This window comes from Marmota monax, unplaced genomic scaffold, assembly GCF_021218885.2.
Source record: "Marmota monax isolate L192 unplaced genomic scaffold, Marmota_monax_Labrador192_F-V1.1 WCK01_AAM20220418_F8-fsc00001, whole genome shotgun sequence".
NCBI lineage: Eukaryota > Metazoa > Chordata > Mammalia > Rodentia > Sciuridae > Marmota > Marmota monax.
Window position 1 is genome coordinate 42,847,959 of NW_026693777.1, and position 15,986 is coordinate 42,863,944.

At 40.1% G+C, this 15,986-nt stretch overlaps 1 protein-coding gene across 2 annotated transcripts; it reads right to left on the bottom strand.

Annotated features, from left to right (window-relative positions):
- Positions 1–1,012: 1,012 nt before the first annotated feature.
- Ccdc32 (coiled-coil domain containing 32) lies at positions 1,013–12,944 on the bottom strand. Of its 2 annotated transcripts, none has more exons than XM_046461721.1 (4): positions 12,839–12,944; positions 9,911–10,163; positions 5,455–5,611; positions 1,013–2,308 (listed from the first exon to the last, which is right to left on the bottom strand). In XM_046461721.1, exons 2-4 carry the CDS (start codon positions 10,149–10,151, stop codon positions 2,167–2,169), a joined length of 540 nt encoding a protein of 179 aa, XP_046317677.1. In that variant the 5' UTR covers positions 10,152–10,163; positions 12,839–12,944; the 3' UTR covers positions 1,013–2,166. The 2 variants fall into 2 exon arrangements, with proteins under 2 accessions (XP_046317677.1, XP_046317676.1); XM_046461720.2 differs by having other exon boundaries at positions 12,822–12,944.
- Between the last annotated feature and the right edge of the window lie 3,042 nt (positions 12,945–15,986).

Sequence of the window (15,986 nt, forward strand, 5' to 3'; positions counted from 1 at the left end):
CCACTTTAAAATAGCCTAAGTTTAATCTATAAATTAATAAGTTAGCTTTGGAAGCTAATATCAACTTTGGTTTTGGAAAATGGGGTTTCACCTTGTTAGGGTCGTCACTTAAGCTATCACCTCAAACCCAACTGTAACCATAGTTACAACTCATTGGATCCTTTTCTGTGAAGATCTCCCCAAAGAGAAAATCAAGAAGGTGGCTGGAGAACTAGGGTCTTCCTCCCAAACCTCCACCAGGTTTTCCTCTAGATCAATACCCTACTTTTCTATTAAAGTGTCTTTTTCTGAGACAGAAAATGGGAGATAGGGAAAAGAAAAAGCTAGATTCTTACTTGAATAATAAAAACACTATTTTCTGGTTTAGAAACATTCTCATACCACCTTAGGACCAGCTGTCCTATGAAGAATATTTAGGATTCTCATTGTTATTTTTCCTTAAATTATTGTTACTGAGGAAGAAAAAAATTTACCATGTAGAGTGAAGAAAAATCTCAAGTCTTTTTTTTTTTTTTTAAACCTATTCACCCAGATGAAAGTCATCAGATAGTCCTAGAAGAAGTGTGAGGTCTGATGGTATCTGAATCCCAGGCAGAGACGGCAGCTCCAAGCTTGGTCCGAGGCCAGATGATAGTCAGTGTTCTGTTTTTTCAAAGTACCCATAGATCACTGGGCATGGTGGTATACACCTGTAATTGCAGCTACTCAGAAGGCTCAGGCAGGAGGATTTCAAGTTTGAGGTTAGCTTCTGCAACTTAGCAAAACCCTCTCTCAAAAAATATAAAGGGGACTGGAGATATAGCTCAGTTGGCAGAGTGCTTGCTTCGCATGCACAAGGTCCTGGGTTCAATCCCCAGTACCACAAATAAGTAAATAAATAAATAAAATAAAAAGAGCTGAGGATGTAGTTCAGTGGTAGAGTACCCTGGTTCAACCCCTATTAACACACACACACATACACACACACACACACACACACACACACCAGTAGGAATAAAGCTAATACCATTAGTCAATGAAAAAAAATGTATATTTGGGGATTATATCATTAAGCAAATATATGGAATCACTTGGTTAGCCCCAATCCTTCTGGGTAAGGCAAATACTTGATTTGGAAATGAAGATTTTTATAGCCTCTCTGCTCATCATTAGGGATTTAAAACTATCACTCAGAAGAAGCTCCACTGGGGCCATGGCTTCAGAATCACCCTCGGGAGGCTTCCGTTAAAAACAGGAGACAGGCAAAGGTTACCGGATCCCCTCACTGGCATGCATTTATCTTTACCTCCCACTGCCTGGGAACATCTCTCTGGGAGGAATCCAATCACCAACACCACACACAGTTATTCTGATGAGAAAAGTTTTATATGGACAACAGATATTTTGTATGTTTATATGAATAAGAGTATGATAAACAAGGAAGAAAGTGCAGGCTCAGCCAGGAAAACTGTGACAAGGAAAAAGTTTGGAACTATTCAGGAGTAGTGTCAAGCACTAAACCATATTTACAAATCTAATTTGGAAACTGGCACAGGAAGAAATTGGGGGAGAAGCCATGCATGAAATAAAAATATGTATATACACAAATATAAACACCCACATTTTCACACTTCTTTCACCCATTTTCTCCACAAGGCAAAAATCAGACAAAGGAAAAGCCCAGCCTCTTTTTTCAGAGTCCCTCTATTTCCTACATGTTTGTTATGGAAGCTCCACATGGGCTTGGATTCAAGGCAGCTGACTTCACTCTCATTAGCCCCACTCACCCCTGACAATTCATCAAGGGAATACTTGGGATACAGAAGAGGCAAGAAAAAATGTGGCTCACTTAACATGATACACAAGGGCATCAGTGTCTCCAAGTACTTTTACACCCAGTCCTTCACTAGATCCTCATCAGACTTTTAACCAGCAACAGAGCTCAGTCAAGCTGAGACACAGAGGAAAGCAGTATTCTGATCCAGCACTCACTGGGTCAGTCACTTCATCCAAGACAGTCACACATGCCAGCCCCAAGCAAGTCCTCAGGGGCCTGCAGCTGTTTGCTTTGTGGAGTGGAGGTTTGGGCTTTTACCCTCCCTGGATTTCTCCTTACTGCCATTGCCACTGAGCTCTTTGCTGTTCCCTCTGGACCTGAGACAGCTGCTCAGCTTGTGTGTATGTAATTTATTGTTCTGCTGTCGCTGGCTTGTCCCCGGCCGCCTCTGGCTTCTCAACCTGTGACTCTGGAGGGATCAGATACTGGACCTCCTCCGTGCTGATGGCTACTTTATCTGGCTGGAGCCACCTCTTGAAATGTTCCAAGGTGCTACAAAAGAGTAAAAGAAAAGGGTGGCTGTATCAGACCTCAATGATTAATCACTTAATGATTAGCTCAGTTACTCAAATATTGCCTTCCCTCCCACCACCAATTCCTTCCTACAATTGTTTTTCACTGCTAACACGGGAAAACAGCGATGCTCCTCTGACAGCTGTGCATCCTGGCAGCTCCACGGCATAATTTACCCCCTAGTGGGCACTTTGGCTATAAGCAGCACCAGGCCCCCTTCAAAAGCAGAGCCTCTGAGGCTTGATGAGAATAGCTGAAGAGCTTATGCCTCAGTCTTATCCTTTTTTCCTCAAAACTGAAGAGGAGAGAAATTGTCAAGGGGAGGAAACACTCAAATAAATATGAAATTATTAGCGAGGCAGAAAAGTGAGCATCTTTAAATCTCTCATACCTGAGGCATCTGAGGCTCAATTTTATATACATAGTGCTTATATTTGTAGCAAGTGCAATATTTCCTATATGTGCGTGTGTGTGTTGTTTATTTCATCCCATAGCAAGTCCCCAAGATAGAAACATCTGAGCTGCAAATGTTCCCCACAAAGGAATGGCCATTATGCCAGAAGGCTCTTTGTGTTTGCCTATGTAGAGAGAGAATGATTGTCAGGTTCACAGCCACCCTCCCACCTTCCCTAAGTACCCAGGCTCCTACACCTTACAATTATTAGACATTCACAGAAAAATATAAATGATAAGAAATAATGTAAACCTCATTCTATGCTCTTTAATAGCCCAAAGCCATAACAGCAGATTTTAGACATTTGTCAGTGTATGGGGGAATTGTGCTTTGGACAGCTGGATTTCTTAGCCATTACTTCTTTGACAAAAGCACACAAGGAGGAGCATCATCTACTTGGCCCTCACAAATGCAAAGACCCACATGAGTCCACTGAAAAATGACCTCTACTTAAAACATAAACTTTGAAGTTTGAAAACAAATGGTGCTTGTCCTGAAGGATGATAGAAAGAAGAATTCCCACCGTTGTAGGCATGGGGATCAGATCCAAACATCAGAGAGTGGAGCAAGCGGCTGACTGACTCTCATGCCCATGGCTCAGGGGAATCAGGTGTGATAGGGATATTAATTTTCATCAATTCCTTTCACAGAATTATTCAAATTATTTCTATAGAAAAGGGAGAGCCCCATTATGTTAAGCATGGATAAATACACAAAAATGTGCTACTCTGATTTCAAAGAAACATCATTCTTTCTGGAGAATTATACAGAAGAAAGTTTTGTCTTTTTTTTTTTCCCTCAAAAGTGGATTTTAGGGAGATATGCAAGAGGAGAGAGACTATAAGCAAACACCAAATTGTTAATAGGTCAGAATCTATACACCCTCAAATCACCTGTTTGAGGCAGTTTATAGTTCAATTAGGTTGAGCCTTCAGAGAGAAAAGAACAAACTTTATTTTATTTTATGAGCCTTCAGAAGGTAGTTGGCCTGACCTTAGAGGCCATGCTAATTTCTGAAGGATTTGGGGACATGCTGATCCAATATTTGAGATAATATAAGTGAAAGTGCTTTGCAAATTAAAAAGTAAAATATAACTATGAAGTTTATTCACACACTGTCCTTGATTTTAGCAGCAGCATCTTCATCTGATATGATGGGACTCTCAATATCAATATTAATGATGTCTTGCAAACTTAGGTTAAATCATATTTCCCTAACACCTTTGGTTAAAATTAAAGTTTTCACTCTTCCGTGAATTTTTTTAATTAAATTTCCTTTTTTTAACTGATAAAAGCATAAACCTTTGGTTAAAATTCAATTTTTCACTCCCCAATGAATTTTTAATTAAATTTCTTATTTTAATTGATAAAACATAAAAATTATATGTACTAATGAGCTCCCTCCATTACTTTTTTTTTTTTTTTTTTTAAAGAGAGAGAGAGAGAGAGAGAGAATTTTAATATTTATTTTTTTTTTTAGTTCTTGGCGGACACAACATCTTTGTATGTGGTGCTGAGGATCGAACCCGGGCCGCACGCATGCCAGGCGAGCGTGCTACCGCTTGAGCCACATCCCCAGCCCTACTTTTTATTTTGAATAAATTCTTACCAAACTTTAAAATTCTGCTAGGGAAGATAACATTAACAATAGCTAACATTTATATTGTGCTTAACATGTGCCAGGCAGTGTTCTAAGGCCTTTACACAGAGTAACTCATTTAACTCTCATAACAACCTTATGAGATAAAAGCTATCAATCCCACTGTACAGATTGGGAAACTGAAGCACACACAGGTTATTTATTCCAGAACATACAGTTAGTTAAATGGGAGAGTCAAATTCCCAAGTGTTAAGTACCAAACAACTTATTGTGGCACAATGCCTATATCCAAACCACCTCAGGTATCACTCAAACCCTCCCTTCCTCCCTGGTACAAACACCAGAGCCAGGAGGAGCTCAATGGTCTCTTAACTCCAAACTACATTCTATCACTTCCACTCATCTAGCTCTTCTCTTATGCTGCCTCTTGTTGTTAGGTAATCTTTATATGTATTTGTTGTCTGTCTCTATCTGAGGACTTAAAACTCAAAAACAAAAACAAAAATATTGCTAAAAGGCTAAAACTTCTTATACAACCCTCTCATAACACCAAGCACAGTGCCATCATACAGTAGCTGCTTAATAAATTTATTCATTTGGTCTACACAAATTTATTGAGTAGCTACAATATGATGTGTTATCCTCTACTCTATTCAATCTGTGACTAACATATAGCCGGGGTATTGGCTTTACGGCAAAATTCTCAAAAATCTGCTAAGTTAAGAGCAAACTGAGCAACCTTACAAAGGCTGATTTTAGCTCAAAAGAACTAATGTTGGGGCTGGGGATGTGGCTCAAGCGGTAGCGCGTTTGCCTGGCATGCGTGCGGCCCGGGTTCGATCTTCAGCACCACATACAAACAAAGATGTTGTGTCCGCCGAAAACTAAAAAAATAAATAAATAAATATTGAAATTCTCTCTTCTCTCTCTCTCTCTGAAAAAAAAAAAAGAAAGAAAGAACTAATGTTGATCTCAAAAAATATCAGGACTCAGATGTCACTATCCCTGAATTCTTTAGAGAAGAAGTGCTCTCAGTGAAACAGACTGGAATTGGACTAGAAATCAATTTACCTCTCATCGGAATCAAGCCCATCTACAAAGAACTCAGATGCTAACTTCTCCTGGAGGAACCGATCCCAGCATTCCTTCTTGGCTTGGGCCAGGGTTCGAAGCATGTCCTTGGAAGTGACTTCCTCATTTAAACCTTTGATTCTTCGAAGTTTCTTCTCTAAAGAGAAGAGAAAACAGAGCTTAACAAAGGAAGTGAGTGTGAAATGAAATCCCAATTTACCAATGAAAAATGCCAATTTACCAATTCTCTCACTGATGAAAATATTCACATTTCCTGTACAAGAGATAATTTTTAAAGGACACATAAAAAGTAACTGAACATACTTCTTTTTCCTTCATAATGTCCTCATCCTGCATTGTATCAAATAAATGTTTAACCCAAGAAAAGGGAAAAGCCATGGGTTCTCATAAATAAATCAATGGCATGTTTTCTTTGAAATCACAGAAGCCCAGCAGGTATCTCTCTAAGGAATGCTTGTTTTTCCTGGTATGACATGTATATACTATCGTTTGTTTTCCGACTCCTTGAAAATAATGTCTCTGAGGAGTAAATGGTTTTTCTTCTTGTTACAGTGACATGAGTGGTTTTCCAAACCTCATGAGAAAGAATTAGAGAAAATGATGAGAGATCCAATGGTTCATTAGACACTAAAATTGACTCGATGAGAATTCAATGGTAAGAGACCTTTACGATCTCTATGTGATTAAATTGTTGATTAAAGAAAAAGAATCTCCCAACATTTTAAAAAGTTGCTCAGTTTGTGGTCTGGATGTTAGAGCCTAATAAAAACAAACATCTTGTAATCCCTCCGAGAGTAGTCCATATGGCTTCCTGATGATAGATGTTTAATTACTCTTCTTTGCATTTTAAGTATAACTGTTGAACAGATTTTCCCTTTTGAAGAACACAACAAAGAATATCATCATTTACCTTTTTCCTTAATTTAGTCTTTTCTTCAACTATAATATGGGCATGTGCTACATAAAGATGCTTTGGTCGCTGGGCTTGGTGGTGCATACCTATTATCCCAGCAGCTTGGGAGGCTGAGATAGGAGGATCATGAATTCAAAGCCAGCCTCAGTAATGGTAAGGCACCAAGCAACTCAGTGAGATCCTGTCTTTAAATAAAATAGAAAATAGGGCTGGGGATGTGGGCCAGCGGTTGAGTGCCCCAGAGTTCAATCACTGGTATCCCCTCCCCAAAGAAAAGATGCTTTGGTCAAGAGCAGACCACATCTACAATGGTGATTCCATAAGATTATGTCGCCTACTGATAACATAGCTATCTTAGTTGGAGTGTGTATACTCTGTGATTTCCACACAATTCTGAAATTACCTAACAACACATTTCTCAGAATGCATCTCTGTTAAGCAGTTATGATTAAGCAGTGCATGATTCTGCATGGGTAAATAATGGCTTTTTTTGTGTGTGTGGAGGGGATAATGGACATTAAGCCTAGAACCAACAGAAACTTATATGATATTCAATGCAATCCTGTTTTCATTTCTAAACAAGTCCTATCAGCTAACATCCACTGATAAAACAATAAGCACTTGTGTTCCTGTAAGAGTTCAGCTGTATAAAAAACCTACAGTTTATAAATATTAAAATGTGAAGGAAAAAAGAAAGTTTCAAAAATAAAATTGTGAATAAATTCTAAAAAAAAAAAGTGAAGGGTTTTATTTTTTCCTTAAGGATATAAAAGGGGTTATGCATACCTCATGTTTAACTGGTTACATTTTTAATTATGGTTCTTACCAGTGGATTCTCTTTGATACATGTTTATCTGGCAATAGAAATAATCTTCATATTGTCTGGCCTTAGTTGTCATGGTGAAAAATATACTTTGGGCTACAAAAGACTTTCCCCTCTCTGAGTGTGCTGAGTTCTTGAGGAGGTATGATTTCAACAGGGCAGGCAGAAACAGACATGTTTACATACTCCAAACCTGCCTGCCATTGTCACCCAGCCCCTTTCCTAGGAAACATAAATGGCTCCCATTTTCTCCAGAGAAGGAAATTTTAATTACTAGTTAGTTTCTTAACTGATTTTAGAAAAGTTTAGTAGAGTGTAACTTTCTTTTTTTTTTTTTATTTCTTACATACATGACAATAGTGGAGTTGTAACTTTCCAAGTCAATCTTCGCCAATCAAAATCATCACCATCTCCATGAGGCGTATGTTAGAATATATGTATTCTAATAACCCCAGTCACATGGTACTAACAAGCCAATGGATCTGGTTCTTTAGCTTTCTCAGACTGTTGTTGTTTCTCCTTATCATTATTAAGCAGGTTCTCTGGCTACTGAAAGCAGAACTTTCAACCCCTTCAGACATGGCTGCAAGCATTATTATTCTCTTTGGTGACTTCCCCACAAATTTCACATTACTCCCTCATCTTTCTTATTCTCTATCATCCCAACTGTTTTACTCCTATTTTTTCCCTCCATTATGCATTAATGAAATTCTTTTTGTTCTCCCAAGGTATTCCTTAGCAATCATATAAGCTCTGCTTCTTCTCTCCGTCCTTCATTAAAAGCTCCTTCTCCCTGGCTTGCCTTTCCTTCCTCAAATTATGAGTTCAAAGATTTGGTCTTGTGATAGATGTTCCAGCAACAAAAGAATACCATAAGAAGAAATTATTTTGAGAGTTTTCACCATAAACAAATGATAAATGCTTGAGGAAAACAGATATTCTTACCTTGACTTAAATATTACATAATACATACATGTATCAAAACATTATATGGGGGCTGGGTTGTGGCTCAGCGGTAGAGCACTTGCCTAGCATGTACGAGAACCTGGGTTTGATCCTTAGCACCACATAAAAACAAATTAAATAAAGGTATTGTGTCCAACGACAACTAAAATATAAATTAAAAAAACACACACACACACACACACATTACATGGTACCCCATTAATGTGTGTAGTTTTAATTAAATGATTAAAAAAATATTTTTCTAGTTGTAGATGGTCACAATATTTTCATTTTGTTTATTTATTTTTTTTTTATGTGGTACTAAGGTTCGAACCCAGTGCCCCACATGTGCGAGGCAAGCGCTCTACCACTGAGCCATAACCCCAGCCCTTAATTTATTTACTTTTAAAATTTTTTTCTTTTTTTTTTTAAGTTGTCAATAAACCTTTATTGTATTTATTTATATGTAATCCTGAGAATCGAACCTAGGGCCTCACACATGCTAGGCAAGCGCTGTACCACTGAGCCAAAACCCCAGACCTAATTTATTTTTTATATTTTAAAACTAGGATTGAAACTTGGGGCACTTTACCACTGAGCTATAGCCCCAACCCTTTTTTGAAAATTTTATTTTGAGACAAGGTCTCACTAAGTTGCTGAGGCTAGACTCAAATTTGTAATCATCTTGCCTCGGCTTCCCATGTAGCTGGAATTACAACACATACCACCATGCCAGGCAACATGTACAGTTTTTATGCTTTTATGTATCAGTTAAAAAATAAATTAGGCTGACATTTCTCTTTCTCCTAGCATGGAACAATCTGAATTTCATTCCTATGTTTGGAATCTCTCTAGATACTTACATTATGGCCACAGGACATGGCACTGAGAATGTATACAAGAAACATTTTTTTTAAATAAAATGGCTGGGGCTGGGGGTTGTAGCTCAATTGGTAGAGTGTTTGCCTTGCATGTGTGAGGCACTGGGTTCGATCCTCAGCACCACTTAAAAAACAAATAAATAAAATAAAGATATATAGAAAAATAAAATAGCTAATAAGAGATAAAATGAATTTATGTCAACACGCCTTCCCATTTCCAACAATCAATCTATATAATATAACATTTTTTCCAGCTCTACCATTAGAAATCTCCATGTAGCTTTGGGGTCATGAGCATTTCTATCAGGATGGCATAAAGTTTAACACTTTTAAGTTACCTGAATATATGGGCAGGCCAATAATAGTAAGCAAGAGGGTTCTACAGAACGCCAAGAAATAAAACAGAATTTAAGTCAGGTGCAGTGGTGCATGCTTGTAATCCAACCTGGGAGCCTAGGGCAAGAGGATCACAAGTTTGAGGCTAGTCTGGGCAATTTAGCAAGACCCTGTTTCAAAATAAAAAATAAAAAGGGCTGGGGATTTAGTTCAGTAGTATAGCACCCCTAGGTTCAATCCTCCATACTGCCAAATGAATAAATAAAATCCCCAAATACAGAATTTAGATGAAATGGTTAGAGGTAGGAGGTGATAAAAATTGCTCCAAGGGATGTACAAGAAAAGTGAGGGTGATCCTTTCCTATAGCAAAACTGAAACACCCCTAGAATTACATCTAACAGATACATGTTTCAAAGACTTAAAAAAAAAGGGAACAGGAAACCAAGTTTGATTCAAGAGAACTTCAACATGCTCCTCTAAAACCACCAGCTTCTGATTTTAAAAAGAGAAGAGAGTACGCCAGCAAGCTAACTTACCTAGAGATGCTAAATATACTTCTGAATCCTGCAAGGGAGCCCAGGGCTTTATAGCTGGCTGGACTGCAAAGTTTTCTGCCTCCCTCTGGCCTTCACCTGTAGGGTAAGAATTCACAAAGGAGTCCGAGAAGGCATTGTTGGCAACATCTTCGTCAGGATTTGGCAAACAGGAACAGATTTCGGCCCAGAGATCTCTGCCAGATCTTGTAGCTGTAGAGTCAACACTCTCAAACATTTTCATTTGGGATTTAAGCTGGAAAACAGAAGATCAAGTAAGTAAGAACTAGTTTTAAGAATACAGTATAAATGTGTGGCACTCACATATTTATTTGTCCATTAATGAAGGTAATAGGATTTTAAGAAGTTTCTTTTAACAAAAAAATTAAAATATCTTCCATCAGATTCATATTATGTACAAAGATGTCAAAAGAGTAATTGAGTTCCTTTCTAGCTCTGCATTCATCAAGTTATTCAAAATGAAGTTTGTCTTCATGAAATTTCCATCCCAGCAACTTGGGAGGAGGCTGAGGCAGGAGGATTGCAAGTTTAAGAACAGCCTTAGCAACCTAGTGAGGCCCTTTAACAAGATCCTGTCTCGGTTGGTGTTGTGGCTCAGTGGTAGAGCACTTGCCTAGCATGTATGAGGCACTGGGTTGCATTCTCAGCACTACATATAAATAAATTTAAAAATAAACATCCATTGACAAAATAAAATATATTAACAAAAAAATCCTGTCTCAAAATAAAAATGACTTGGGATGGGACTTCGTTAAGTGTCTCTGGTTCAATTCCCGGTACCAAAAATAAAATAAAAAATAAATAAACAAAAATAAAGGGGGGGAGGTGCTAGGGATATAGCTCAGTTAGTAGAGTGCTTACCTCGAATGCACAATGCCCCAGCACCACAATAAATAAATAAAAAGGGACTTTCCATAAGCCCAGACACAAAAGGATATATACTATATGATTCTACTCATATGAGCTGATAAGCAGAAAATAGACTGGTAGTCATCAGGGGCTGGAGAGAAGGGAAAATGTAAAGCTATTTTTCCTTTTTTTTTTTTTTTTAGTTGTAGGTAGACACAATGCCTTTATTTTTATTTATTTATTTTTATGTGGTGTTGAGGATCAAACCCAGTGCCTTACCCGTGGCTAGGCGAGCACTTACCACTGAGCTACAACCCCAGCCTTGGGAAGTTATTTCTTAAAGATACCGTTTTTATTTGGAGAATTCTGTAGCTGAATAATGGTTATAGCTATATAATGAAATAAATGCCACTGAGCAGTACACACAAAAATGGTTAAAATTTTACATTGCGTGTGTGTTTTGTTTTATTTTGTTTTTGAGATGGGGTCTCAGTAAGTTGCCCAGGTTGGCTTCTAACTCACAATCTTCCTGCCTAAGTATCCCAAGTAGCTGGGATTTCAAGTGTGGGTCACCACCCCTGGCTTATATTATATATTCTCCCTCTCTCTCTTTCACACGCACAGGAATTTCTAGGATGCTTCCAGTGTGAACAAAAAGCCGTGCTTTTTTCTGAAGATCTCCAAAATGTAACTGCTCTATCCTTAGCCAATTAAATTCTGCTTTCAACAGAACCCAGACAAGCACTTGCACAGTCCCATAGACATGAAGATAGTAAAAGTGCTGCATGACTGTCAGAAGGTACTCTCATAGTACAAGGGCCATTGCTCATTACATGTAGCAGCTGGTCTATAATTCATAATTTATCTTTTTCACTTTTAAATTATTAGGCTTTTTTTTTTTTTTTGGTACCAGGGTTTGAAACCAGAGGTACTTATCCACTGAGCCACTTTTCTATTTTTTTAATTTTGAGACAAAGACTCACCAAGTTGCTTAGAGCCTTGCTAAATTGCTGAAGCTGGTCTCAAACTTGCAAATCTCCTGTCTCCTGTTTCAGTCTCCCAAGTCGCTGGGATGACACACAGGTGTGTGTCACTATACCCAGCTAAATAACCATTTTAATTGTGTATATTTATGGGGTATAGTGTTCACTACATATAAACAACGTGTAATGCTCAGATCAGGGTAGTTAGCATTTAACAGAAACATTGAAAAATAGGCATTTTCATCATTTTATAGATGGAGAAACAGGTTCAAAAGGATAGCTGCTTAAGGGCACATTACTAATACATGATGAATCTCTGACTGGAGACCAGACTGGTGCTGCTCCAAAACCCATATTTTTACCCAGTATCCAATATTCTGCCTGTTTGGGGTCGCTGAAAACAGCCCAAGCAAGGACAGATGGGAAAGACTACGTAAAGAACCTGGGAGCTTGCATAATCAGCTATGTTTAAAGTTCAGATTAACACCTTCCCTGAAAGGTCTTATAGAGTCTGGTGTGGTGGCGCACGCCTGAAATCCCAGCTACCCAGGTGGCCCAGGCAGTTGGATGGAAAGCCCCAAAAGGGTTGGATATGTAGTTCAGGGGTAGAGCGTTTGACTAGCATGTGGGAAGACCAGCCTCAGTACTGCAAAATCAGTACATTAAAAAAAAAAAAAAAAAGTCTTTGCGATAAGGAAGGAAGGTTGCCCAGCGCAAGGTCTGAAAAATTCCAAGCGACAGAGCCCAGCAGTCAGCAGTCATAGAAAAGGCCCAAGGTAAAAGAGACAGATATGCCACGGTGTCCCAGATGAAATGAGGAACCTACCCGCCTCTGAACACACCCAACCAAAACTTAGCTCTCACTGGAGCACCTCCAGACCCTGGCCACAGGTGTCTGGACCCCCTCAGGAAACCCTGAATCCAGACTCTAGGCCTAAGCCGCTCTGGCATCAAGGACTGGCTGGGAGTGACGACAAATCAGGTCCTCGACACCCTCTGGTTTTCTGGGGTCAGTTCAGACCAGGGAATACAAAATGCTGGACACCCCAAGCCCTCCTCACCTGCCGCAATCACCTACCCAGCAACCTGGGATCGCTCGGCTCAGGTCTGTCGCTGGTAAGCAGGAAGAAACAGGGAGGGGCGGAGTCTCCAAGTGACGGAGCCCAGCAGTCCTCCAATTATCATCCGACCTGGCGACGTTGTGTGAGTCGATTGGTCTAGGGGAGCTCGTAAGGAAGCCAGGAGCAGAAGGCGGGGAAGAAGTGGGCGGGGCTGTGGTTGCCGGGAAACAGTGGAGTCACGTGTCGGGAGCCCCGCCTCCTCGCCAATTCCCGCCCAAGTGTGGGGTCGATTACTTGCAGAGCTGGAGGTTCCAGCATCACCTTCTTGTCCCCTGCTGGGTTACAGTAGCCCAGTTTTCCATACCTTTGACTTTTCTTGTCCCCTGAGCAATTTTCCGGGCTGGCGTTTATCTCCTTCATCCCTTTGCTGCACAAGTTAGAGCACATTGGTGGCTTTTTACTGTCACAGGAGACCCGTGCCCTATTCACCGAATGTGAGGTTTTCCCTCATTCATGTAGTCAGTAGATGCCAAGCTCCTTCTGTGTTCTAGGCTTGTGTTAAGCATGAATTCAAGACTCATACATAAGATTTGGTATGGGTCCCAGAGATCCTCACAGCTTGTAGAGGGGGATGGCCTTGGAAGTGGACAAATTTACAAATAACAGCAAAGCTATAAGAAGGTATGACAGAAGGGTGGCCACAGTGCATAAGAATGTGTTGTGCCAGAAACTCTTTGAGGGCTGAGTGTGTAGCTCAGTTGCAGAACATTTGTTTAGGATGCGTAAGGCTCTGGGTTTGATTCCCTAGCACCACAAATAAAAGATGACCTTGGATATCCTTCAAGGGATATCATCATATTTATTGAGTTATAAATTTCTTCCCAGTCCTCAATTTTCAAGACTGTTATTGTCTTCCCAAGAAAAGTGTGATGAAAGGTATCAGCCATTAGTAGCAGTAACTTGACTGACAACGTTCTCTAGAGGTGACCAAATCCCATCAGTGTGGCTATGGTAGTGACAACTACCATATGAAACTACCACCATATGAAACTACCACCACAAGACAAGGCACTCTACTGTTCACATTTATAAATACTTTTTTTTTTTTGTACCTGGGATTGAAAGCAGGGTTGCTCAACCACTGAGCCACATCCCCAGCCCCGTTTAATATTTTATTTAGAGATAGAGTCTTGCTGAGTTCCTTAGGGCCTTGCAAAGTTGCTAAGGCTGCCTTTGAACTCACCGTCCCCCTGCCTCAGCTTCTCCAGCTACTGGGATTACAGGCATGAGCCACCATACCCGGCTCACATTTATAACCATTCTTAAAAAGACTATGAAAAGAAAAGGAAAGTGAGAAGGTTAGAAAACAAGGGCCAAATGATTGACAAGATTTTGACTGTGATTACTCCTGGAAAAAGAGGCATGAACATGGCAGTATCTGAATATGGCAGTAACCAATCACCAATGTGCATCACTAACTTGGAACTGTATTTAAATTGCTGGTCCTGCCACATTGAAGAGTTTTGCTCCAAGGACATAGGTGAGACTGGCTGCTTTGCTGTCCGTCCCTGGACTAACTCCACCATTCCCTGATGTCCAGCCATCAGCTGGAGAGAACCACAAGACAAGGACAATATCTGCTCTTTGGCTAAGAGAAGTCACGTAGCATTAGAGGTATTTGCCCTAGGATTGTGTAATTTGCTTATAGTGTTTAATTAGTGTGCATTGAATGCTAGTTGGGGTGCTCCAGCACACCCAACACTTTTGCATTAATTGTTTATATTTGATGATTGGTGTGATTGAATATACACTTGCATTTAAAGATAATCTGCCTCTGAGTAATTATTAATAGCATTGCTCACAATATTCCTCCAATTAGATGCCTCCTCAGCTAACTTCTCAGATATTGGTTCCATCACAGCCTCTTTCTACCACTGTGTGCATCTGAACCAAAGCTTCTGCCTGATGAATGGAGAGCCCAGGTCAAATTCCTATGCCCAAGCTTCAAGGGAAGCTGGGAAGGCCAGTTTCTGGATTCCACTTCTTGGAGGTAGAATTGTGTGAAATTCCCAACACACACACACACACACACACACACACACAGATGTTTAGAAGATGTTGGATGTTCATAGAGTACAACAAATGTTTAATGTACATGGTCTATGCCAGTGCTTCTCAAGCTTTAATATGCAAGCTCCCTGGGATGAAATTGAAATAAAAATTCTCATTCTATAGGTCAGAAAGAGTTGGGGGATAAGATTTTTGTTTTCTATCTCCATAGTTTTGCCAAGCACTATTCTAAGTTTTACTTGAACTAACTTATTTGATTCTCTCAACTCTGTTCCAAAACAACCTGGTCCCAGTAAATGAAGACCATGCCCAACATGTCATGAGATTGAAGAAAGGCAGAGAGATCCAAGATTGCAAAAAGTGAAATTCATTAGGGACTTACTAACAGAAGCATGGTCCTAGGTGGCAACAAAATCAATTGCTTACTGGGTGCAGTGGCACATGCCTGTAATTCTAGCTACTTGAGAAGCTGAAGCAGGAAGATTGCAAGTTCAAGACCAGCCTTGTCAATTAAGGAAGACTGTTGAGAGCCACAGCAGAAAGGGCCCCAGCAAACTTTTAGACTGCCAGCTGATGATTGGCTCACAGTGGCCCCAGCAACTTCTAGCTGATTGGCTCCTTTGCGGTGATGCTTATTGGGCTGTTTTCCTGCCCTTTCAGACCACGGAGCTGCTCATTGGGGGACTTTTTTGGCTCTGCCCATGTGACCCAGCCAATGGGCCTCAAGAGCAGGAGGAGTGGGAGAGGTTGAGAGGCTTGTGGGAAGCCGGTGGTGGCAGTTGGGCTCTGAGGGTTTTTTCCTGAGGAGCTTGTTTTGTTTGGCTGTGTGGTTCTAAAAATAAAGTTTGTTTCTTTTGACAAGTGGCTCCTGAATTGTGCCCAGCCAGACTGCGGCAGAAGACCCTGTCTCAAAATAAAATATAAAAAGTCCTGGGGAGCCAGGCATGGTGGTGCATACTTGTAATCCCAGTGACTTGGGAGGTTGAGGCAGGAAGATCACAAGTTCAAAGCCAGCCTCAGCAACTTAGTGAGGCCCTAAGCAACTTACTGAGACCTGTCTCAAAATAAAAAATAAAAATTCTTGGGGATGTAGCA